At 51.6% G+C, this 25,487-nt stretch overlaps 1 protein-coding gene across 2 annotated transcripts in view; it reads left to right on the forward strand.

The window, feature by feature from the left end:
* The window catches only part of KIRREL1 (kirre like nephrin family adhesion molecule 1), a 105,976-nt gene extending 98,713 nt beyond the window's left edge, over positions 1-7,263 (forward strand). For both annotated transcript variants that reach the window (XM_059674879.1, XM_059674880.1), the window contains exons 12-15: positions 1,527-1,634; positions 1,805-1,944; positions 2,452-2,529; positions 2,755-7,263. In XM_059674879.1, coding sequence (XP_059530862.1) covers positions 1,527-1,634; positions 1,805-1,944; positions 2,452-2,529; positions 2,755-3,219 — 791 coding nt within the window. In that variant the 3' untranslated portion in view covers positions 3,220-7,263. The remainder of the gene's footprint in view (positions 1-1,526; positions 1,635-1,804; positions 1,945-2,451; positions 2,530-2,754) is intronic.
* The last annotated feature ends 18,224 nt before the right edge of the window (positions 7,264-25,487 follow it).

Genomic DNA, 25,487 nt, shown 5'->3' on the forward strand with positions numbered 1-25,487 from the left:
AGTGGAGGAACTTACGCAGTGGCAGCAAATGACTTCAGCTGGAGGAATGTCAAGTAATCTGTGAAAGGGAACAGCCTACCTCACTGGGTTGGTGTGAGGATTACAGGACAGAATATTTATAAAATACCTGGCAGAGGACAGAGGCCCAGGGAGTTCCGGTTCCCCACCTCCTCAAGGATCCTTAGTCTGATGGGAGACACGTCCCCTCCTCCGAGGCACTTCTAGTATAACAACAACAGGCATTACCTTTGACCTTTTTGGAAGTTTTTATGTCTGTAGAGGGAGGAAGGCATATATATATACACACTCACACTGAGTGGCCAGATTATTATGACCACCTGACGTTTGTAGGCAAATTAGCTATAATTTCCTGCTGAAGTTGCTAGAGGGCCAGACCATTATAAACATCTGAATAGCACAACATGCCTAAGTATCATTGCTGATCAAGTTCATCCTATCATGTTGATGGGGTATCCCAATGGAGACGGCTTCTTCCAACAAGACAATGCGCCATGCCACGGTGCTCGTATTGTGCAGGAGTGGTTTCAAGAGCATGAGGGAGACTTTACCTTGCTTAGGTGGCCCCCACCATCACCAGATCTCAATCCAATTGAGCATTTGTGGGACGAAGTTAAAAGAGCCATGAGGCAGCTGGTTCCACAGCCATCAAATCTCACAGAACTGGACAGTGCTATTCATCAGGCATGGTGTCCGATTCCTCGCATCACCTTTCAACATCTCGTGGAGTCAATGCCAAGAAGAATCGCCGCAGTATTGAAGGCAAACAGTGGCCCAACGCAGTACTGATGGGGTGGTCATCATAATCTGGCCACTCAGTATATATACACACACACACATATATAACTAGCCATTTGACATGGGAGATGGGAATAACGGGATCCATCAGTTCTCAGCTGAAGGTGCCAGCAAGGAGGTGGTGGAGGAAGAGAGTGGAGAGTAAGGCAGAGCTCAGCAGGCCCGGCTCTGCAGGGGAGGGGCCTTGACCCATCCAGGACTTCCGGAAGGGGAGAGAAAGCTGGAGTCCCAGGTGCTTCTCAGCTCTGGGGGGCAGGGAACCGAGGTGGGCTGTTGGATGGTGGGTGGGTGCAGAGGGGGCCTTCCCGATGCTGAGGTGGTGGAGGAGGTCGGAACACAGGTGGCAGATGGGAGAGTTTGGAGACAGCTGACCTCAAACAGCCCAGCCAGCAGGGAGAGACCAAGGCTCATAGGAAGGGGGGACAGGAGAGGGACAGACGGACCGGGCCACCAAGGCCAGGGTGGAGGGGATGCCCCAGAAGCTAGGATAAGGTATCACCACGCCCTCCACTCTGCTCACGCTTAAGCTCTGGCCCAAACCCAAACACAATGCAGGCCTTCCTCCAAAATCCCACCTTTCCGTAAGGCAACCCGAGCACAATCCCGGGGAGCCTGCGGCTGTGGCCAGCCTGGTCCTCAGCCAGCACGGAGCTCAGCCCCAGGGAGGCGAGGCTCTGTCCTTACCCGCTCCTTTCCTTTCTCATCTGAAGAGGTGCTGCCTGTGGGCATCATCGCCGGAGCCACCATCGGCGCGGGCATCCTGCTCACCTTCTCCTTCGTGGTCTTGGTGTTCTTCCTCTACCGGCGTCGCAAAGGCAGTGAGTATGGCCCGTGGCCCGGCCCTCCCCGCCCACCCCAGGGCCTCCAGAGGCACGGCCTCGCGAGGAGGGACCCGGGGTGTGGCAGTAGCACTTCCCAGTCAAGGTGGGCCCCGAAATCACCCCTATGAGACTGGCAGCGAGCGTCCAGGCCGTCTCCCCTGTCCCAGGTCGCAAGGACGTGACCCTCAGGAAACTGGACATCAAGGTGGAGACGGTGAACCGTGAGCCACTCACCATGCACTCTGACCGGGAGGACGACACCGCCAGCGTCTCCACAGCCACCCGCGTCATGAAAGCCATCTACTCAGTAAGGGGCCTGCCCTGCCCTGGCCCACTCCCCTCATCACACTCCTGGGACTGCTCCCCCCCACCCCACCCCCAGTTCTCTAATAACCACTGTCCCTCGCTCCTCCCTTGGTCAGCTGGCCTTGGTCCACACACACGCACATGCGCAATTCCCACCAACAGAAGCTGGGGGGGGAGGGGGGGGCTAGACTTCCTTTGCCCCCTCCTTTCCCTGCAGTGTCAGAATTGAAACCCCTAGAATTTTTCACTTCCAACTGCCTCATTGCTGGATCCCTGAGAGGGGCAACGAGCAAGCCGGGTCCCGTTGTGTGTTAGTGACAGAACTGTGCTAGAGCCCAGGTCTCTGGCTTCTTCCCACCACATCTCAAGTCTTCGCTGGGCGGGGGTACCAGCCTCAAGCCCACCCAGGACCCCGGCCTTTCCCATTAAGGATGGCCTCTGGGGGTGGGGATGGGCTGCGTGGGGGGTAAGAGCCGGACTCCTAATGCCCACTCCTGCTGCTCTGCAGTCCTTCAAGGACGACGTGGACTTAAAGCAGGACCTGCGCTGTGACACCATCGACACCCGGGAGGAGTATGAAATGAAGGTGGGAAGGGGGAAGGGGCCGGGCCCTAGGGCTGGGGTGCAGGGGGTGCGGGGGGCAGAGGGTCCTCGGGGCTGAGGATGGGGAGGAGGGCAGGTCGGAGAGGGGAGGCAGGAGGTATCTGCTGGGAACAGAGGGGCGAGCAGAGGAAGTCCCCAGGGCCACGGCGAGGTAGGAGAAACCCCGCCGCCAGGGGAGCGCCCTCCAGCCGCCTCTCCCACTGCCCAGGACCCCACCAATGGCTACTACAACGTGCGCGCCCACGAGGACCGGCCGTCCTCCCGGGCGGTGCTCTACGCGGACTACCGCGCCCCCGGCCCCGCCCGCTTCGACGGCCGCCCGTCCTCCCGCCTCTCGCACTCGAGCGGCTACGCGCAGCTCAGCACCTACAGCCGCGCGCCCGCCGCCGACTACCCCGAGCCCGCGGCCCCCGGCCCCGCCGCGCCCGCCGGCGCCGACACGGCCAGCCAGCTGTCCTACGAGAACTACAGCTCCCACCCCTTCCCCGGGGCGACGGGGTACCCCACCTACCGCCTGGGCTACCCCCAGGGCCCCCCCTCCGGCCTGGAGCGGACCCCCTTCGAGGCCTACGACCCCATCGGCAAGTACGCCACGGCCACGCGCTTCTCCTACACGTCGCAGCACTCGGACTACGGCCAGCGCTTCCAGCAGCGCATGCAGACGCACGTGTAGCCCGCGGGGACCGCGTGGAAGGGGCGGGCGGGCGTCTCTGCGGGGCAGAGCAGACGCGGTTCCCTGATATTCAGGGGCGTTGCTCGTCGCTCCTGTCCCCGACCAGCCGTCCTCCTTCCGCCGTGGCAGGTGGGGGACAGGTCTCCCCCGAAACACCCACCCGAGGTGCTGCCCAGCCTCCTGGGCCCGCCCTTCCCTCTGCGCGGGAGGGTGTGTCTCTGACCTGCCCCCAGGGGGTGGGGCCGGGGAGGGTGAAGGTTGTGGGGAGCAGAGGAGGGGGGGCACTTTTTGGCATTCCTATCCCTTCCCATCCCGCCCCTCTTGTCTCCCGGGGCGGGCGTGCAGGGGGTTCGTGTGGGAGTGGTGGGCTCTGGCCTGGGGACTTGCAGTGGAGGGTGAGTGGCCCTGGCACATAGAGGTGGAAACAGGATGGCCTGGCCGGTCCTCTGTCGTCTGCATTTATACCCCGTGTACCCCCCCCCCCGCCCCCCCTCAGGACTGCAGAAGGGCCCTGGGGTTTATTTTACCTCTGTCTAGAGAACAGCCCTGGCACTGAGTTCAAATCCAGCCCTCCTCCAGTGAGATGAAAATGCCCGCCATCCTGGCAGCCCACTGCGGACGCCCGTCTGTCAGTCTACAGCGGGATCCAGGTGTCCCCATAGCTGCCCCCTTTCCTTCCCTGTGCTGGGCTGGCCAGACATGTCAGGGGTCACCGTGGAAGAAGGAAAGGCCAGGGACTGTGTCCTGACTCACCAGCAAGACGACTGTGAGTGACCTAGCAGTTTCCAGAACCCATGCCAGGGGAGCCCACCCACGCCCCTTTCTCTCCCCAGTCTGCCCCACTTCCTGGTTTGAATTCCTGCCTGGGGAGATGTGGGTGAGAGGGTAGGAGTACTGTAGGCTATTTTTTCAAAGAAAAACAAAACAAAACCCCAACAATAATAAACATCTCATTTGGGAAAAAAAGGTAATAAAGCTGTAGGGGGTCCCCCGCCCAAATAGAAGTCTCCCGTGGGGAGGATAGGGCACCTGCTCTCCACCAGATCCCTGGCACCGACCATTCCTCTGTCTCCGAGCACTTTGTCTCAGTCTTTAAACATCCCGTGGTGAGACCTGGCTTGCGGATGGGCTCCGACAGGCTGAGGGAGGGGACTGGCTCTCAGACACCTGTACCAGCCCAAGCCCACGGCTGCCTGGAGGCCACCTTCCGGGGGGTGGGGGGAGATGTGCTCTTCACACAGGTTTTGCTTAAGCGTCTTTTTTCCCCTCTTGGATCAATCCTATTCCTCCGCTTGCAGTGCCTTGAGCTCGGGTTGGCCGGCCCTGTGTGGGAGACTTGCAGGGAGGGGGCATTCTGAGCCCCAGACACTGTCAAGTGTTGGCAGATTTTAGGGGACAGAGGGGTCAGGGCGCCTGGTAAAAGGCAGGGCCGACTGGGTTAGGTGGCTCAGAGGGCACTGCAGGCGGCCGTGGCCCATGCTGACACCCACACATGCACGCACACAGTCCCCATGGCTCTCAGCCGCCGCCTGCTAACCAAAGAGAACCAGCACTCCAAAGAAAACCCGTGTGGACCTCCCCCACCCCAGAGCAGGGCCTGGAGTGCACCCCAACTCGCTCAGCCCTACGACACAGGTGGGGCCTCCTGTGTGATGCCCAGAATGCGCGTCGGCCTTTCTCGTGGTCGCCATTCATGATCGAGTTCGCTTTCATGAGTTACGCGCCCATCGGCCACGGGCACCCTTTGGATGGGTCTGTGAGTGACATTCCTGGCCTCGCAGCTACCTCTGTCCTCCAGGAGGGGCCCGAGCCCTGGCGACCTGCCCTTTTGGAAATGTCCTGGCTCCTTCCCGTACCCCCCCCCCCCCGCCCCCACCGGAAGCTGACACCGCCCTGCGCAGTCCTTGTGTGTGAGCTCAGTGAGAAGGCCCGTTAAGGGTGCGGGCTCCTCCGCAAATTCATGCATCTTGATTTACAGAATCCCAAAGCCGGGGGTGATCTGTTACACAGGAATATTCCAACAGTCGTTTTTGTCTGGGGTTTGGTCAGAGTCTCCTGTTTCCCCCTTTTCGGTTGCAGCGTTGGGCCCCTTCTGTTGAAATGATGGAGAGGAGGGGGCCAAGGTCACTGGGTCACTCAGCTGGCGTTGAGGGAGCATTCATCTTCTGAGGCCTGAGACAGAGCCACTTCACTGTTCGCTGTCCCTTAACCTTCACTGGGGCCTCCTGGGTACCAAGCAAGGGAGGCATTTTCCTGCCCAGCGACCACTTACAAGGGGAAGCCTGCAGGCTGAGGTGTGGGGACTGGGGGCAAGGCCTGAGGACAGCTGAGCCCTCTGTGGCGGGGCCTGTGGGAAGGGCATGTGGCCGGCACACAGGGCACTGGCCGGCCACCTTCTGGGGGGTGGGGGGAGATGTGCTCTTTTTCAAATTTCAAATTTGTCAGCACTTCTGACAAATTCTGGATCTGGAAGCGGTTCTTGTGCTGCTGGGTGAGCCACTGTTTCTTCGTGGACCACTAAATCCTGGACCCCTCAGCCCACCCACAGAGTTTGCATTAAGCAAAAACCTTAAGTCAGAAAGGAAGTGGCCAGGGGTTAGAGCAGTGCTGTTGTTTCGCTTGGGATGGAATGGTTGGTTTGACCACGGTCTCCAGGCCTCCAGGCACTGTGTCTTCTCACCCAGCATCACTGAGGCAGCCTTCCTGCTTTCCAGGGTGGAGCACACGGCCCTAGGGCCTCTGCCCCCGGGGCCCTCTCCTTAACCAGTTGGCACTCTGTTCCAGCCTCAAGTCCTGGGCTCCTTAAAATGGAATCAAGTGGTCTGTCACTATGGGGTTTGCAGAAAACGCTGTTAAAACCAAGACCCCAGCTGGACTGAACTGGCTTAGTTACTGCCTCTCTGCTGTGTGGACACTGCCCCACTGCTACACTGCCAAGGCCGCCCAGCCTCAGAGTCCTGGCTTCTCTGCCACTTCGGTGCCCTGTGTGCGGGCCAGGGGACTGCCCTGCCTCTGCAGGCCACCGCATCTGGGGACTCACTCGTGGAAGGCATCTGTGAAGCCCCTGGCCACGGTGGGACCAGCGAGGAAGTGATAATGAAGTGCACAGACCCAGGGATGCCTTTGGGAAGGCATTTATTTTTGTGAGGAGGCTATAAAATTAGCATTTAAATATCCCCTTCCCTTCTCTCTGCCTCTCCCTGCCCGGCTCCCCCTCCCTCTTCCTCTCGCCTCCTGGAGGCCAGCCTCCTGAAAGGCCTCACCTTGATCAGCTTGTCCTGACCTTTCACCTCTGGCCTTGAGGAGAGGACAGAAAGACGTGGCTTGGGAGATGGAGGGGAGGCAGAATGCCATTGTCCTGCATCACTGTGAGGGCCAGGGCCTGCTCCCGGAGACATTTGCTGTGCATATTGGTGGTTCCGGTACAAGCCTGCTCTTAAAAACAACTCTGTTTGCATGTAACTCACTCATTCTTACCAGTCTCCTGCCCCCTGCTGGCTTTGTGATGGCTCCAGCCAGTGGTCTTGTCAAGTGTTGGGGAGGGGGCCATGGGCTCCTCTGTGAGCGTCTGGAGATCTTGAGATGCTGCCCCTGTGAATACCCCCAACTGGGGAGAGAGCAGCCCAGGTGCCAGTACAGTCAAACTCTCCGCTCACTCTCGTTAGCAATAGTGACTCAGAAGATTGGGCTGCTTCCAATGTCACCAGAAAGAGACCCAGGGCCCCCTGTGGTCACATTTTCTATCCCAACCATTCTTGGGGTTACAACCTCCATTTCTGGCTCCAAAAGAATTCTCCCCACCCGAACCCCAATACTAAATGGATCCATGATAATTAAAAGAAGAGAGAAAAATATTTTTGTTAGGACAGACCATCGTAGATTTTTAGCAATGTGTATCTGTGTGTCCTTCACAACTTTTCCTATTCTGCCTTTTTTTCATTTTCCTTTTTTAAAAAATATTATGTACTATATTTTTAGTCTCAAACACACTATATATTATATATATTTAATTTTTATATATAAATATAAATGTTCTAAAAAGTACCATGTTTTGTGTTATTTATGCATGAACAGCTCCGGATACTTCAAAGCTTGCCTGATTTGGGGTGAAAAGGTCCAAATGTTTGGAAAAGATAGGAGATTTTTGGATTGAGATCGCAGACATCGTATTTGTGTCACCTCCAGGCCATGGGCAAGCACATTTTATCCAGCGGTTTGTGACTTGCAGAACCTTGAGGCCAACTATGGCAGTTCAGGGACAAACAGCTCAAGCCTCCGTGCTCTGGGGACACAGCACCCAAAGGCTCTATGCCAAGTCTGATTACAGGATTGGAAAGGGGGAAACTGAACCAGGGATCGAGATTCCAAAGGATTTGGGAGTAGGTGTGGGACAGGATTGGGTTTGTTTATTAAAGTGCAGTGGTTTGGTAAAAAGCAAAGTTACCAGGTCTCAACCTTTGAACTTGTAGTGAAACAAAATGAAAAAAACAACAAAAAAAAATTGGTGTACACACAGAAGCCATTGTGCTGAGAAATCCCAAATTCTCCTATTTTGGTAGAGATTGTAAGGATTTCTCTTTGCCCATTTTACAGGATAGGTTTTTTTTTTTACAAAGTTGTTTTCTTTGTGTGTTTGTTTTTGTTAATCTTCACCTGAGGGAATTTTCCATTGATTTTTAGAGAGAGTGGAAGGGAGGGGGAGAGACAGAGAGAAACATCGATGTGAGTGAGACATACCGATTGGTTGTCTCCTGCACACACCCCAACCAGTGATCCAGCCCGCAACCCAGATTAATGCCTTGACCGGAATCGAACCTGGGACCCTTATAGGCCGATGCTCTATCCACTGAGCCCAACCGGCGAGGGCAGATAATGTTTTGAAAGCTACAAATCACCAGAGAGATCCAAAGGGTTTGTTGTTTTTCTCATCCAGTTACCAACCGACCAAACTAGAGCTGTTCCACAGTAGCCTCTTTGTACATACAGGACATGGGACATAGAGTCAGAGAGAGGGATGAAAGCCGAAAAGATACTTCTGAGGTAATGCAACCCATTCCCAAGAAGGTTGGCGTCCATAGCCCCGAGCTACTGCTGAGGGAGGGACGGAGCTGGGGGGCTGCAATTTGGAGGCCCGTGTCCAGGACCAAGAGCCTGTAGGTAGCCCAAGGCAAGTCCAACCTGTTGGGAAAGAGGCCCAGGTACAGGGGGAATCTTGAGGCTGTAGCCAGGTAAGTTGAACTGGCACAGGTAATACATGGCATGGTAGTTGGAATCCAAAAGCAAACAGAATAGGGTAATGGGGGGGCCGCAAGGGGGGACAAACAGGAGAATAAGCCAGTTTATGCAAACATGGAGGCCCAGGTGAGTTCTGTCAGGCCAAGGAGTGTTAGCTAGGGTGCTTCCTGTGCTGTGTCCTAGGCCAGTGATGCTGAACCTTCTGAGCTCGGCGTGTCAGCATTTTGAGAAACCCTAACTTAACTCTGGTGCTGTGTCACATATAGAAATGTTTCGATATTTGCAACCATAGTAAAACAAAGACTTATATTTTTGATATTTATTTTATATATTTAAATGCCATTTAACAAAGAAAGATCAACCAAAAAAATGAGTTCGCGTGTCACCTCTGACACGCGTGTCATAGTTCGCCATCACTGTCCTAGGGTGTGTCTTATTCCTCGCTGCATCCCCAAGCCCAGGGCAGGGCCAGCGGGCACCTTAGGACAAGTTTGTGAGCTCTGTAGGGCCCCACAGGAGGCTCCAAGGAACCAGGCCCCCTCTCTTCTCGAGGCACAAGACAGGCCACAGGAGCACGTGCCTTGTATCAGGCCTCTTCCCAAGCCAGGGGCCCAAGCCCCTCCTTTATGTCACCCTAGACCAGTGGTCGGCAAACTGTGGCTCGCGAGCCACACGCGGTTCTTTGGCCCCTTGAGTGTGGCTCTTCCACAAAATACCGACTTCTGTGCATGGCCCACAAAGTTCCAATCGCACTGTACATGCGCGCCTGCATGTGGTATTTTGTGGAAGAGCCACACTCAAGGGGCCAAAGAGCTGCATGTGGCTCGCGAGTCGCAGTTTGCCGACCACGGCCCTAGACTGAGCACAAGTAACGACACCAACAACTCCTTTGTCACCATTCTTTGCAGCTTTAAAAGCCACCCCCTTACGAGAGTTAGTCTGCCCAAGGCACAAACATGCTCCTGTCTGCACTTTTGCACCAAAGTGTGAAAGTTCAAGGTCCCCAAGAAACATGAATTCCCAAAGGATCCCCTCATTCTGCCTTCCCTTTCACCTCCCGACATTTCAACACAGTCGATGGAATTGTGCCTTGTCTGGAGTAATCCTTGCCCTTCCCTGCCCCTCTGTGCTTTTGGCCAAGCTCTTCCCTCAGCCTGGAATGCCCAGGCCTTTCACCTTTTCATTTTCACATTTTACTTCCCTCACTCAAAGGCCATCCCCTTCCAGGAAACCTTGCCTAAGTCCCAGGACAGGTGGGCTGAATCCTGCTTACCTCACTCAGACTTACCTGATTGCATCACAGGGGTTTGTGTAAGACACATTAGCATTAGCACTTTCTTCTTAAAATAAGGGCATTGGAAGGCGGAGAGCATGTGTCATTTATTTTAGTATCCTCATTATCCAACAGAGTGGCATATAGCTGCTCCGTATGTGCTAGAGCAGCCGTGGGCAAACCAAGGCCCGCGGGCCGGATCCGGCCCGTTTGAAATGAATAAAACTAAAAAAAAAAAAAAAAAAAAGACCGTACCCTTTTATGTAATGATGTTTACTTTGAATTTATATTAGTTCACACAAACACTCCATCCATGCTTTTGTTCCGGCCCTCCGGTCCAGTTTAAGAACCCATTGTGGCCCTCGAGTCAAAAAGTTTGCCCACCCCTGTGCTAGAGGAATGCAGGGATGGAGGGAGAGAGAAAAAAAGGGGGAGGAGGAGGAACAAACCCATAAATGCAATGCATCAAGGCAGTTTAGCCCAGGAGTCGCCGGCTTGATGAAGCAGTATAGCCACACCGATAGGCTTGGCCTGGACTTACTAATCCTGGGTCCTCCCTCCCCGAGGCCCCTGGCAAGGCCTACCTGACTAACCTGGGCCAATGTCCTATAAAGAGAAGTAACGTGTTACTTCCAAACCAAAGCATGTAATCGCTAGTGCGAGACCTGCCGGCTCTTCGCCATAGCAACAGGAGCTCATTATTCCAGGCGGTGCAGCTCCATGATGGCGGGTCCCTCTCTGCCCGGGACCCCAAGGGACTGAGGGAAGCGGAGACCCGCTGCCAACCCGTGAGGAACATGTCCTTTGAGAAAGAAATGAGTCTTTGTTTTGTTAACATACTGACGTTTTGGAGTTGTTTGATGTTGCAACATAGCACATCCTGATCAATACAGAGCGCCGCCGTCTGCTCCCGCCTGGCCTTAGGTAAGTTACTTTACCTCTGCATCTCACTTTTCTCCTCTGTGAAATGGACCGATAATAGCTCCTATCCCATGTACAGTGCTTAGCCGATTTCCTAGCACAGAGGTACTCAGTACACATTACCTTCTGTTAGCCTGGAGGGGGTGGGGGGAGCGGGTATTTTCCCCCTTCCCCTTAGCCTCTTTTCCTTTCTTTCTTTTTTTAAAATATATTTTTATTGATTTCAAAAAGGAAGGAAGAGGGAGAGAGAGGTAGAAACATCAATGATGAGAGAGAATCATTGATCGGCTGCCTCCTGCATGCCCCCCACCGGGGATCAAGCCTGCAACCCGGGCATGTGCCCTTGACTGGAATTGAACCTGGGACCCTTCAGTCCGCAGGCCGACGCTCTATCCACCGAGCCAAACCAGCTAGGGCTGCCCCTTTTCTTAGAGACATCATGAAAGATGTCAACAATTGTCCAGGGGTTGTGAAAAGGGCATGAACTCTGGTTAAAATCCCAGCAGTGCCTCATGGGACAGCAGGTCAGCACACCTTTCTGAGCTTTTTCTTATTTGTAAAAGTTTTGAGCACTCGAGGAGATGAGACAAGCACCCTTTGCCAATGACCAAGTGCTACTCAAATGGGAGTTGATTGCTTTGGTCTATTAACACTGCATCACCCCAACCCCAGCCCGTCTCCACTCTGCAGCATTTCACAGCGCACAGCTCACTGCCACCAACATGCTCTCCCCCCTACACACGCCCACTGAGTGCCAGCAGCTCCAGCGCTGACCTGATAGGAGAATGTGCCCACCCAGATGATCACAGAGTCTATCTTATCAGCCCCCAGGGTCCGAAAACCAAAAGACCAGCTCTTTGCAAAGCAAGATTCTGGGGGAGAAGACCGATCGCTTCATGGCCAGGCACTTTCCCATTTCCTTCCGCATGTAATTAGCTGCAGAGCGGTCTCCTGGGGAGAGCAGAGCATCCACTCCCAGAATCGAACCCAGGAGTGTCGTCTGCTTTTCCTCCCCACGCAGTACTGCTCTCCTGATGGTCGCTATGCAAACACATTCTGCGTTCATTGGCAATCAGGGGGACAGTTCATATTTTGAGGCTCACATCAATGCGTTACCTCCCCAGAGGGCAGTGGTGGGGACTTCTTTCTAAACAGTATCATGCCGATGTCCTGGTCTGGCACCCCGTCATGCTGGAGCCTGATGGATGACCAAACCTTGTCTTCTCAGAGCCCTCACCAGAAGAGATGCTCAACTGTAATCTCAAAAGTGGAAGGCACCTCTGGGGCCTCCTGGCCCAGCCATGGACCCGAGGCAGGAGCCCTTCTGCCTCCGGGACAAATGGGCTCTGCATGGAGCCATCGGGGGACGCGGACAGCAGGGCGGCTTTTCATGGAGTTTGGACTTTGGAACCTCCATGTGTGGGCTTCTCTCCAGCTTCGTCAGGCGCCATCTCTGTGCCTTTGCGAAAATGACTTGACCTCTTTGGGACTCAGTCTCCTCACTTATGGAGATCCTTTCTTCATTTATGCAAAAACTATTTATTGACTATTTACCGTGTGTCTAGTGCTATTCCATACCCTGGGGTTACAGCAGAAAACAACACGAAGTCCCTGCTCAAGGCAGTTAACACTACAGTGGGGGTGGGTGTGGTGGGCAGTAAGGCAGGCCTGAGCAGAATGAGGACGATGGCCCAGGTACAGAAAGCCCCAGGTGCCTAACAATGGGCAAAACTGGGAAAACTAGGACCTCACCCCTGGGGTGACCTTTCCTCCCCCAGCATATCGCTGGTCACGTGGCTTAGACCCTCTGACCTTTGATATTACTGGTCATGTGGCTTGGACCCTCCCCCGACCTTTCCTCCTTTGGCATGTTGCTAGTCATGTGGGTTAAACCCCCACAGAGGGGGGGACAAACAAGAGGGCCTGAGAACAGCCCTTAAACATTAACCCCTCGGGATAATACCTAGGCCTTAGTTGTGTTTCAGCTCCAGACCCAGAAAAGCAGCAAAACCAGCCAAGTGACCCCATGGCTGACCTCAGGACCAGCTGCCTTGACTGATGACCTCTGCCCTGGTGCCTCTCAATCAGCAGAGAGGGAGACGCCGAAAGGACACACCTGAAAAGCTGATGGATATTCTGTTGGGATCCTCCCCTGAGGCTTTTTGCATGAAGAAAGAAATGATCTCCATAAGTGAGGAGACTGAGTCCCAAAGAGGTCAAGTCATTTTCCCAATTAATACATCTATTAATTGGAATACATTTCTTCTATTGATATTCTGTTGACAGGTGTGCTCTTTTATGGTGGGTGATCAGAAAAAGCTCAAGATGGAGAAGCCACACAGCTCTCTATGGAGCGCGGCTGCGCCTCTCCCCCAGGCGTGTTTTCCCTGCCCCTCTTTTCCCCAAGCTCTAACTGCCCTTCTTTTGCTTCTGTAACTTGTTTCCCGAGCCAGCTTCTTCTACAGTTCACTTCTTCTACTGCTGTGACTTTCTAAATACACTTTCTCTTACAGTTTGAGTCTTGGCTCTGAATTCTTTCTTAGCCACAACTCCAGTACCAAGGTTGCTAAACCCAGGTCTTGACTCCACCGGTCTAACACTTGGTACCATTTTCAACACCAACAGTAGACAAAGTGTGCCAGATAGTGGTAAGAGTTGTGGAGAGACACAGGGCAGGTGGGGTCGATGGTGAGGGATGGTAGGAAAAGGAGGTGTGCTCTTTTACGTTGGGTGATCAGAAAAAGCCTCTAAAATAAGAGGACAGGGAAGCTTGGAGAAAGGATTCTGGGTAGAGAGAATAGCAAGTGCAAAAACCCGGAGGCAGAAGTGAGTTTACAGGGCTGAGGACCAGCAAGGAGTCTGTCTGGGGTCCTAGGAAGAGGCGGCAGGAAATCCCCTTAAAGAGATGGGGATCCCTAACCAGTTTGGCTCAGTGGATAGAGCGTCGGCTTGCAGACCGAGAGGTTCCAGGTTCGATTCCAGGCAAGGGCATGTACCTTGGTTGCGGGCACATCCCTAGTAGGAGCTGTGCAGGAGGCAGCTGATCGATGTTTCTTTCTCATCGATGTTTCAAACTCCCTATCCCTCTCCCTTCCTCTCTGTAAAAAAGAAAAAAAAGAGAGAGATGGGGATAATTTGTAGGCCCTTAAAAGAACTTTGGGGCTCCTTCCTGTTGGCAGACGCCGCTGAGTAAGCATTGTGGGAGTCCCTCCCCCTCCCCCGCCACGGTCCTCATGTCTCAGTCAGTCCCCCAAAGAGCTGGGACAGCTGCGGGGAGCTCTTCAGCAGAGCTTTGAGCTTTGAAACAGCCGATGGGAGTCCGAGGAGCCATCCTGAGCCATGGGGAGGCTCACAGGCTGTGGGGACGGGAGACCCAAACACCAAGGGCTCCGGAGGCTCTGGTTTGTCACGATGCCACTGTGGGGGAGGTGGATGCAGCCATGATGAGGGCCACAGGGGTGGACGGAAGAGTGAGGGACCGAGAGGGCTGTCTCGAGAGAATTCCCAAAGCCCGGGTTCCCACTTATCGGGGGAAAGGTTTTGTCGGTGGTTGTGGAAGACGACCCTGGAGAACATCACCGAGGGGTTGTTGTGAACAGCGTGGGGAGACTGAAGTGGCTGAAACCACAACTGGCCGAGGCAGTGGCAAAAGGAGGCTTTGCTCTGGTGACCTGTGATGACCGTGACTCTAGGCAAGGCTGTCGTTCAGAAGCACCACACAGCGAACAGCCACAGCTGTGGAGGGAGGAGAGCCCTGTCTCAGTGGACATGGCCAGTGCTTCCTCCGGCCAAAGTGGTTCTGGAAACTTCGGTGTTGCTCCTGGAGGTGGTTTTGGTGGGAATGACAACCTTGGCCGTGGAGGAAACTTCAGAGGTGGCAGCCGGGTGGTGGTGGAAATGGGGGTGTGGCAGTGGGGATGGCTGTAATGGATTTGGTAGCGATGGAAGTGGTTTTGGAGGTGGCAGAGGCTACAGTGATTTTGGCAATTACAACAATTAATCTTCAAATGTTGGACCCATGAAAGGAGGAAACTTTGGAGGCGGAAGCTCTGACCCCTATGGTGGTGGAGGCCGTACTTTGCCAAACCACGAAACCAAGGTGGCTGGGCGGTTCCAGCAGCAGAGGTAGCTGTGGTAGTGGCAGAAGGTTTGAATTACTGCCAGGAAACAATGCTTAGCAGGAGAGGAGAGCCGGAGAAGGGCCAGGGCAGCCACAGGTTGCAGCGATTTGTGAACTCAGCCAAGCACAGAGGTGGCAGGGCCTACCTGCCACAAAGAAAACATGGTTTAGACAACACTCATGTGAATGAGTGAAAACCTGAAGGACTATATTTGTGACTAATTGTATAACAGGTTATTTTCATTTCTATCCTGAGGAAAATGTAACGCATTCCAACAAAGGGTCTTTATGTAGATTTTTTTTGTTTGTTTGTTTATTTTTGTACCCATGCTGTTGATTGCTAAATGTAATACAGTGGGGCCTTGACTTACGAGTGTCCCGACTAACGAGTTTTTTGAGATATGAGCCGTCTCTCGGCCGATTTTTTGCTTTGAGTTGCCAGCTAAAATTCAGGTTATGAGCCAGCTTCAGATACCCCACCGCTAGTTGGCGCAGCGAACGTCACAGTGAATGCCACATCAGCCCAGCATCACGTATCTCACTAGTTCACTTTTTGATTTGACATATGAGTAATTTGAGTTACGAGCTCCGTCACGGAACAAATTAAACTTGTAAGTCAAGGCCCCACTGTAGTCTGATCAGAATGCTGAATAAATGTGTCTTTTAAAAAAATTTAAAGGAAAAGAACTTGGAAGATAATTCTGGAATGGCAAAATGTAATAAGTCAAGCCATATGAAATTGCCCTTCTTGTAGGTTGAACATCAGGAATTTTATATGGCTCAGCCTAATAGATGGGAACAGGCCGAATTATTAATTTGCTATTACCACTTTCTATTACTTGTCAGGATTAATTGGAATACATTTCTTCTATTGAGTATAAACCTGTCTCCTTGCAATTTTTACCCAATGGCTCTAATTCTGTCTTCTGAGTAGTGGAGGGAAGAACCTTCCCCAAGCAGCCCTTTTGCTAAGGAAACAGAGTTGGCATGATGCCATGTCTCTTCTGAGTGAAATATTTCTGATTCTTCATTTATTTTATGATACGGTTTCCTGACTAATCCTCATCTTGCTCACTTTACCTTCTGAGTGAGTTTCAATCAATTGGGAGGACGTGGCAGCGTTTTCCACTGTGCCCTAGTCCCAAGGAGAATTCCTCACCTCAACCCACTAAGGTTCTGTCAACCGATGGTCATTACAACAGGAATCCAGACTTGGGGTGCAGTGAAGAAGGAAACTCTAATCAGCTCAAATGTTACAGCTTGGCTATGAGGTGGCCCTGGGGCCAGGGGCCTCTAAGGGTAGACAGCGCTGCTGTCCGCTCTTCCCTGGTCCATGCTGGTCTGCTTTGTACTGTGCCCTGGTCTGGCCCATTCTGTGCCAGTCTGCTGTGGCCTGCGTTGGTCGATTCCACTCTGCTCCTGTGAGACATCTTTGATGTTTCAACTCAGCCAGGGAAACACAGTCTTCAGTGAACAGGGAAAGTGGCTGCCAGAGCCAGAGGGGAGCTGGCTTAATATAGACAAAGGTCCCTACTCCCTCTCCCCCCCTTGCCAAACCCGTCCCTGATTGGACTGCCGTCATGCAAATGAGGACTCCAAATCCTCACAGTTTGATTGGTCCAAAAAGCACTTTCCTGATTGGTCAGAATGGAGCTGCTTTGATTGGTTGGTGAAGAAGCTAGTGGGGATACAGCTGCACAACTCTAATTGGATGGGGAAAACCTCAGTCTTAGTCCTTAAAATAGGATTCCAGGAACTCCCTTATAAGGCCTGGCTCAGATGGCAGGAACTGCAGGCAGAAAGGGCAGTGCAGAGGCTGGGAGTCCAGTGCAGGCTCATCCATGAAGTGCAGTTTGAATGAGAGGCCTCTGTGCAGAAACGGCTGCCAGGCTTTGATTTTTTGTTTTGTTTTGAAATTTGAGCCCAGTTAAGCCACCAGGATCCCTTTTTAGTAGGCATTTTCTTTCTCAGGGTCCATAGTTCTCGGTACTCCTAACCTTCAATAACTATAGACACTGTCTTCTGGCTCTTCCCCAGGAGGGAGGGATGGCCCTTTAACCTCCAATGGCCCTGAGAGCCATCCCCTCCACGGCAATGGGTGGTGTTGCCAGACTTTCAGACCTAAATTCCTAGAGGTTGGATAAGAGGGGTTCCCAGGTCCAGAAGCTTGGCTATGGCCAGGCTGGCACCACAACCTAAGTCTTCTGTATGTCCAAAAACTTGGAGTGCCCTGTGTTCTGGGCCTTCTTGGAATTAAAACAAAAATTATTGATTTCAGAGAGGAAGGGAGAGGGAGAAAGATAGAAATATCAATGATGAGAGAGAATCATCGATCGGCTGCCTCCTGTAGGCCTCCAACTGGGAACTGAGTCTGCAACCTGGGCATGTGCCCAGACTGGGAATGCAACCGTGACCTCTTGGTTCATAGGTTGACACTCAACCACTGAGCCACACCAGCCAGGGTTTCTTTACTTATTAAAACAAATTTTTTCATGCCTGGATCTTTGGTCCTGGCTACATGTCACAAGAAGAAACTGGAGTCCCAGACTGCTTGGAAAAGACAGACTTCATGGCTCATGAGCCATCCCTTTCTTATGGGGAGACACAGCTCCCCTGTGCTGGGCACAGGCTCCTCTTGGATTTAAAGTCTCCATCCAGGTAAAAGGATCTCAGGAAATATTGGAAATCTGGTGAATTGAGGAGAAAAGCCTGGGTTCGCGTTTAGGCACATGGGCTGGTTGTGCTGGTCTGCTTCAGGGGTCTGCGGTGTGTCAATAATGCTGAAGTCCCCAGAGGGCAGGAAAGCGCATTCACATTTTTATCTGTCATAAATCAGAGAATTTCTAGGACCAGAACGGTATTGTCAAAGGCAGGAGATTAGACCCCTGGGGTCCATGATACTGATGTATTTTAGGGGTGCCAAACTGGAGGAAACGAAGCAACTTGGATTTTTAGGAGAGTATGTTTCCAGTGTTCTACACCAACTTTTCATTCAGGACACGTGGCTTCTGCGTCTCACCTGCCCATGGCGGATCGATGGCCAGAGGAAGGATCTAGGCTTCTGACCCAGGCTGTTCCACCACAGCTTGCTTCCTTCACGCTGCCACTGACTCATTACACCTCTGACTCCTCTGGGACTCCATAACCACAGCAAACAAGACTTGTCTCACCCTCATTTTAAGAACCAATCAACCTGGCTGATGTGGCTCAGTTGGTTGGGGCGTCATCCCATATACCAAAAGGTGGGTTTGATTGCTGGTCAGGTCACATACCCGGGTTGTGGGTTAGATCCCTGGTCAGGCATGTTTGGGAGGCAACCAATCAATGTTTCTCTCTCTCTCTCTCTCTCTCTCTCTCTCTCTCTCTCTCTCTCTTCTGTCTCTCTCTCTTTCACTCTCAAATCAATAAAAAATTAAAAAAAAAAAACCCCAAAACAGTCAATTAGCAGTTATCTTCTCAGGGAAGTCCTCTGCCCATCATCCCTTGTCATCTCATAGGGCCCCTTCTCAGCCTCTCTCCCTCTCCATGTGCCCAGGGCAGTTTACCAAGATACTGAGAGTTTAAAGAGGAATCGAGCGAGGTGCCCTTTGTTCTCCCCACAGTATGGTCACCAGCTAATATCCAATCTCCCGTCCATTCGCAGCAAAGCATCTTTAGACTCACGGCCTCTGCCTCTCGCACCTCTGCTGCCCGACCCGAGCGCACTCCACTCGGTCTTCTGCTCCTGCCAAACCTCCAAACAGGTCTTGCTCCAGTTGCCAAACCCAATGGGCACCTTCTAATGATTTTCTTCTGTTACTGAATCATTTTTCAAACAAAAGTTAAATCATGACCTTCATGCAAATACAAAGTGAACATGCGTCAAAATTGGTGTTTAATCATTTAATTAATGAGAGCTCCAGTACAATGTTTTAAGCGGTTCTAAGAAAAATTCAGAATACCACACTGATATGGGCCAACCAGGAATTCTGAAATGAATTTGCCAGTAAATGTAAAGCTGATCTGTCCCCAAGGCGCTCATCAATTGCACGCTACCACAAACAACTAATTTGCATTTCTATGGACAAGAATACTTTTCATGATCAGTTTTTCACAACTTACAGGATTGTAAAATAGCGATAGACCAAGGCAGAAATCACCTTGATGGGAAAGTTAGACAGAAGAACATCTATTTCTCCCCCCCCCCCCCCCACTTTAAAGTCTTTCTGACACTCCTTGACTTTTCTGCAGCATTTAACACCAATGATAGTCAACCTAAGAAATGCTCGAACCTATAGAGAATCTTTATGAGTTTCTGTGAGCCAAACTGACAAGTGCTGGAAAGCAAAATCTCAAAGAATTGAGAAAATGCTCTAGAAAATGGCAGTTCTGCACTCTGCCTTATACATTACAACAAAAGAGAAGTTGTTAGTGGGTTACATGAAATCCATTGGTGATAGACTAGAGAGGCGGGAGAAAGCAAAGTGGGGAAACCTCTGGTGTTGGATAAAAAGCAAAATGATAGGCACATTCCTTCTTTACACAGGTGGGTACAGGACAATTAACAGTCAACAATGAACATAACCATGACAATGAGTGGATTTGTGGTCTCCACTCTGGTGTGGTGCCTGTGTTGGGAGGGATCTGACAAAAGGGAAACGCCTTTGTTTTTGCGAAGGCATGTTTATCAGGTATGTTATCCGAGATGCAACAAGACAACAGATAGTCTTAGCTACGGTGAAGATTGACCCCCCCGCCAGGGAAAATTACTGCTTTACACATGGCTAATCTCCGTGAACTGCTTTTAGTTTTAAAGTTTTTTAAATGTTTTTTAATGTTTAAAGTTTTCTAATTTTTTTTTTGTTAATCCTCACCTGAGGGTATTTTTCCATTGATTTTTTTTTTTTTTTTTTTTTTTTTTTTTTTTTTGAGAGTGGAAGAGAGAGGTAAAGACAGAGAGAAACATCCATGTGAGAAAAACACATTGATTGGTTGCCTCCTACATGAGCCCTGGTCAGGGGAGGAGCCTGGAACCAAGGCACATGACCTTGACCAGATCGAACCCAGAACCCTTTGGTCAGCAGGCCAACCCTCTATCCCAATCCATCACTGTGCCCAATCGGCTAGGCTGTGGTCGTGAGCCACATGCGACTCTTTGGCCCCTTGAGTGTGGCTCTTCCTAAGCCTTAGGAGTACCCTAATTAAGTTAATAACAATGTACCTACCTATATAGTTTAAGTTTAAAAAATTCGGCTCTCAAAAGAAATTTCAATCGTTGTACTGTTGATATTTGGCTCTGTTGACTAATGAGTTTGCCGACCACTGGATGAGGGCATTCAAAAGTTTTAATTTCAGGCCATCCTATGTGGTTAAGTCTCTGAGTCTGCAAGGCACCACGCAGGCCTCCCCTGAGCTTGTCAAGCTTAGTACGTGGCCCCCTTTTGTCCACATGACCATTCCTGAGACTCCTCCTGCTGCTTTGCTTTGTCACCTGGATTTCCTCCCACCTCGCTGACATTCAATCTCAGCAGAAGTGTTTAAAAAATGTAGCTGTTCTTCAGTGTTTTGTCCTGGGCCTTCTTCTCCCTCTGCCCATACTTTTAAGGGTCACCTCATCTATTGCTTTGTCTCTAAGCCATCACGGTCATGTTGATGACTCTCAAACCTCCATCTCCAGCACCGCGTCCTTCTCAGCTGCAGGTCGCATACCCTCCAGCACCTCAAATGCAACATGCTCTGCCTACAAAACCCACCCTTTCTGCCTTGATTGTGTCACCTTTCACCCAGATGCTCAATCTAAAATCCTGGGAGACAGGATTGTCTCTTTGGCCTTCTGTACCTCTCACATCCAGTCACCAGCCTCTTGCTCGCACTCCAGCCTGGCAGCTCCCCTCCATTTCCATTATGCTGCTTAGGTACAGGCTTTCTTCACTTCTTGTCTGCATCAGTGGGAGCCTCGTCTCTGACCTTCCTGTCTTTAGCCTAACGTCTCTAATCCATACTTGACTCTGTTGCTGAAATAATTCTTCTAAAATGCATATCTGACGTGATACTTGCATCCCTGAAATCTTTTCATGGCCCCCTGTCAAGGTTGGGACAAAGTTAAGCCCACTAACAAGTTGGTTGAGGGCTTTCATGAACCAAGCCCTCTCTCCAGCCTCAGCTCTTGTTGGGACCCCAAGGCCCCTGTGTAGAAATGGCTGCTAGGCTCTGTTTCTCTCTCTCTCTCTCTCTCTCTCTCTCTCTCTCTCTCTCTCAGAGAGATCTGAGCCCAGTTAGCCACCAGGAGCCCTTGCAGGTCCTGGCGGCCATTTCTACACAGGGGCCTTGCCTGCAAATTGTACTTCAGGAAGAAGCCTGCACTGAACTGCCTGCCTGCACGGTGGTTCTGCCATCTAGGCCAGCCCTTAAAAAGGAGTTCCTGGAATCCTATTTCAACCAATGGGACTGAGGCTTTTCCCACCCAATCGAAGCACAGCTCGCTTCTTCACTGACCAATCAGGGAAGCTCCATTCTGACCAATGAGGAAAGTGCCTTTTGGGTCAAGCAAACTGAGATAGGCTGGTAAGCAGGCAAGCAGAACAGGGAAGCGGAGACAGATAGTTAAACAGTAGTTGGCAGCCATCTAGAAAACCTAGATGTCAAGCAGTTCCAGCCATCTAGTAAGTCCTGTCTTCCCTAAACCAGGGACACTTAAGAGTAAGTGGTTTTCAGTTCTCCTCCCCAACCAGAGGGTAAACAGCTTAAATCACCTTACTCAGGGAGACAGCAGAAATCCAACTAGTGCCATTTGCCAACCACACCCAAGGACAGATGAAGTTAAGAGGATAAACCTCATTTGGGTTCATCAGCATAAAACTGGTGAATATTCTATCAAGATCTTCCCTTAAGGTCTCCCCTAAATGCCCCAAACCCCTTTAAAACTCCTCAACACAAAGGTCCAGCTCCTGTTCTCCCTCCCAGGAGCACACCAGTGCCTCCCCTCCTTCTTCCCCACAGATGTGCACCTCCTGAACGCTAAGGGGCTCCACAAGGCAAACCGCGGCTCTCGAGCCACATGCGGCTCTTTGGCCCCTTGAGTGTGGCTCTTCCGCAAAATACCACGTGCGGGCGCGCATGTACAGTGCGATTGAAACTTCGTGGCCCATGCGCAGAAGTCGGTTTTCGGAAAGGAGATAGACGAAACACATATACAAGACGAGTGTCGATGGGAGAGTTGGAAGGGTCGACCTCAGCGAACGGACCTCAATCAGATTGAGGACGTTTTTAGCAAAGGCCAGCTTAGGAGTACCCTAATTAAGTTAATAACAATGTACCTACCTATATAGTTTAAGTTTAAAAAATTCAGCTCTCAAAAGAAATTTCAATCGTTGTACTGTTGATATTTGGCTCTGTTGACTAATGAGTTTGCCGGCCACTGGTCTAGACAAACCCCCTGAACTGTCCCCAAGGCTCTTTTTCTCTGACGTCTTAGTCACCCACAGCAGCCCAGCCTGGGCTCATTTCCCCAGCCCTTCCTGTTTCACTGTCCCCAGCTTTAATGAATGTCCTCTAAAAGTCACCTGGACTCATCTTAGGAAAAATTTCCTGCATGAAGGCAAGAACCCTCACACTACTGGCTGGCCCCAGGCAGACCGGTCCAGGGCCAGGTCCCCTTTCCCATAACAAAACTGCACAGATGTGGAGTCCTCATTTGCATGAAGATGAAGCAATCAGGGACCAGGGGTGGGGACTCATGTCTATGTAAGCCAGCTCCCTGGTTCTCCGAGTGCACTCTCCCTTTCCACCAAAGACTGAAGACTGCGTTTCCCTGGCTGAGCTGAAACAATGAAGATGTCTAGCAGGGGGAGGGTGGAGCAGGCTAAAGAAGACTGACACAGGATGGAGCGGGGCAGAGCAGGGCAGGGAATTGCATGCAGAGCTGTCTAGCTGGAGAGGGACCTGGCCCCGGGGCTGTCTGGCCTCAGGGCTGCCTCACAGCCATGCTGTTTCACAATTGAGCTGTTTTGCCCTGAATAACATTTCTTTCTTCATCACACCCCGATTTGAGGATTCCTGTGCCATTTCTTCTTTTTGGAATGGGTTTTTCTCTCCTTCAAACACTTGTCCTTCTCCCTTTATCTTTTTCTAGCTCCTGTTCATCCTACGCAACCTGTACAGGACTTTGCCTCCTCCCTGGAGATTTTCGTACCTCCTGCCCCTGCCTGGATTAGGGGATTTTCCTACGTGTCCCCATCCTGCACTTAGAGTCACAAATTTGTGACTGCTTTATCATAGAAAAAGCTGTGGCTTCTCTCTCTTTCTGTGAACTGGTATATGGGTTGTCATTGTTTATTGTCATGGCTTTCTCATGAGAAGGCAGCGCCCTGCAGGCAGAGACCGGTCTCCATAGACCTCTTCCCACCCTCCATGTCCTCTCCCTACTCAATTCTGGCTAATCTCTCCTGAGGCGTTTTCATCCAATATACGGGGAAAAGTACAGTTTCTTCAGAAAATAAGACAATCATTAATAAACAATATAAGAATTAACTATGGCCCTAGCTGGTTTGGCTCAGGGGATAGAGCGTTGGCCTGCGGACTGAAGGGTCCCGGGTTCGTTTCCAGTCAAGGGCACATGCCCGGGTTGCAGGCTTGATCCCCAGTGGGGACATGCAAGAGGCAGCCAATCAATGATTCTCTTATCACTGATGTTTCTATCTCTCTCTCTCTTCTCTGAAATAAATAAAAAGACATTTTTAAAAAAGAATAAACTATGTTTCGCATACTTACAGTTGAAAACCTGCTATTATAGCCTCTTTCCCCTATGTAGCATCTCAGGTAGGGGAAAACAGGAGTGCAGAAGACCAGCAGTGAGCAGAGGAAAAGAACCTGAGATGGATTGGTGATCCTGACTTCTAGTTTCATCTTTTAAACTCATTTATTCAGTGAGTCAGTACTGGATACAGTGCAAAGTCTCCCAGGCATGGAAATAGTGAATTATGCTTTCTGTCCTTTAGGAATGTGCAGAAACAGACCGGCATGCAAATAAATCGCTAAATACTAGGAATCTGAACACACTGCTGCTGCCAGGGCAGGAAGAGAAAGCCAATACTTGCAACTATTGAGGGTTCACAGTGAGGAGAGTGTAACTTGTGAGCAGGAACTGGAAGGGTGAGTAAGGGCCTACTTTTCACAGGGAAGAAAGGCATTCCAGGCAGAGAGGCAGCTGACCCTGCTAAGGTGTTAGGACAAGGGTCTCAAGGTCTGGGCAGTTTTCACGAAATGCTACTCTTGCTAAATGTTAAAATGTAGCCCAAGTGTTTTTCAGATGCAGCTCTAAACAGGATGAACTTGACAGGAACTCAAGCAGGTAAGCGTAGCCAACTGCAAAGAGGAAATCATGGTGTAATTGACCAAATAATGTGTATAAGCAGTGGCTAAGCCTCTGACAGGGAAACAGCTCTGTGAGCAGAGCTCAGTTTGATGTGAATCCCGTCTCTCCTTTACTTGCCCCAAGTTAATCAAACTACCTGGCAATGGCCACAGTCTCATTCTTGACTCATGCTATTCATGTTACCATAGACAATCAGTTAGAGCAGGGGCAGCTGGGGCATGGCGAGTGTGGGCTGGCTGGCCACTCTGGAGGGGTGGGTGTGAGGGGGATATGCAGAGAATGTGGGCATGCCAGGATCCAGGAGTGCCCTGCAGACTCCAATTGGCTTCTCTGGATGCCTGGGCACCATAGCCAGTGTCTGGAGGTGGGCTGAGGGTTGCAGCATCTCCAGGCTTCCTGACAGCGGGTCCTGCAGCCACCCCCTGCCCCACAGACACTGATACTAGACAGTCAGGGAGCGATGGGGAGCTCCCCCCCATGGCCAAGATGGCACAGGGGGAGGTTCTTACATGGAGCATGCCAACAACTAGAGAGAGGAATTGGATAGGCATGAGCACACGCACAGCTAGCAAAACAATTGGATAGAAAAAATATTCCTCCCTTCCCTCTCCCTGTAAGAACCACAGGAAGGGGAGGATGGTCTCTGAGACAGAGTCCACCCTCCTCCCAGGCCATAGTGCCTGAACAAACCTCCTTTCTTTTGCACCAGCACCTGTCTCGTGAGTTTGGCTTTCGTTGAGGCGGGCAGCTGAACCTGCATTTCAGTTACATTCCTATTCAGATAAATGTAATGCTGTGCGCGCTTGATAACTTACCTCTTCTCTCTGGGTTCAGTTCTCTCACGTAAAATAAGGAGGTTGCACTGGAGGAACTCTGAGGCTCTATAAACTATGTTAACCCATGTCTCTGTGTTGGGGCAGAGACTAACCCTGAATTTCCCAGGCAGGGTTATGCTCATTGATTCAGGCAGTTTCCCTGTACAGGGGGAGCCCAGGAATATTCTGAGGGAGTGGCAGAGAGTGGGGAAGCAGGCGGGCGCAGGGAGTGATGCAGGGCAAGGGAGGGTCTGAAAGAAGCAGGGAGGAGGGTTGGGCTGTGTTGGGAGTGTAGCCACAAGAAGAGCATGTGGAAACTGGATGGTCAGAGAGCAAAGGGGTGGGGTGGGGGTTGAAGTCCAGAGCTCAGGGCACCTCAGAGGCGATGTCTTCAGTGTGCAGGAGGCTGAAAGGCTCCCAGGGAGCAAGGAAACAGGAGGAGGGCCAAGCAGGATGGGAGGAAGAGGGCCCAGTTCAGGACTTGACCAGGGACCGTGGTCCAGGAGCCATAAGGACCTGTGGCTTGGAGTGTGAAGAGGAGCTGTGTTGTGC

The sequence above is a fragment of the Myotis daubentonii genome, chromosome 18 (genome assembly GCF_963259705.1).
Source record: "Myotis daubentonii chromosome 18, mMyoDau2.1, whole genome shotgun sequence".
In the NCBI taxonomy this organism is placed as follows: domain Eukaryota; kingdom Metazoa; phylum Chordata; class Mammalia; order Chiroptera; family Vespertilionidae; genus Myotis; species Myotis daubentonii.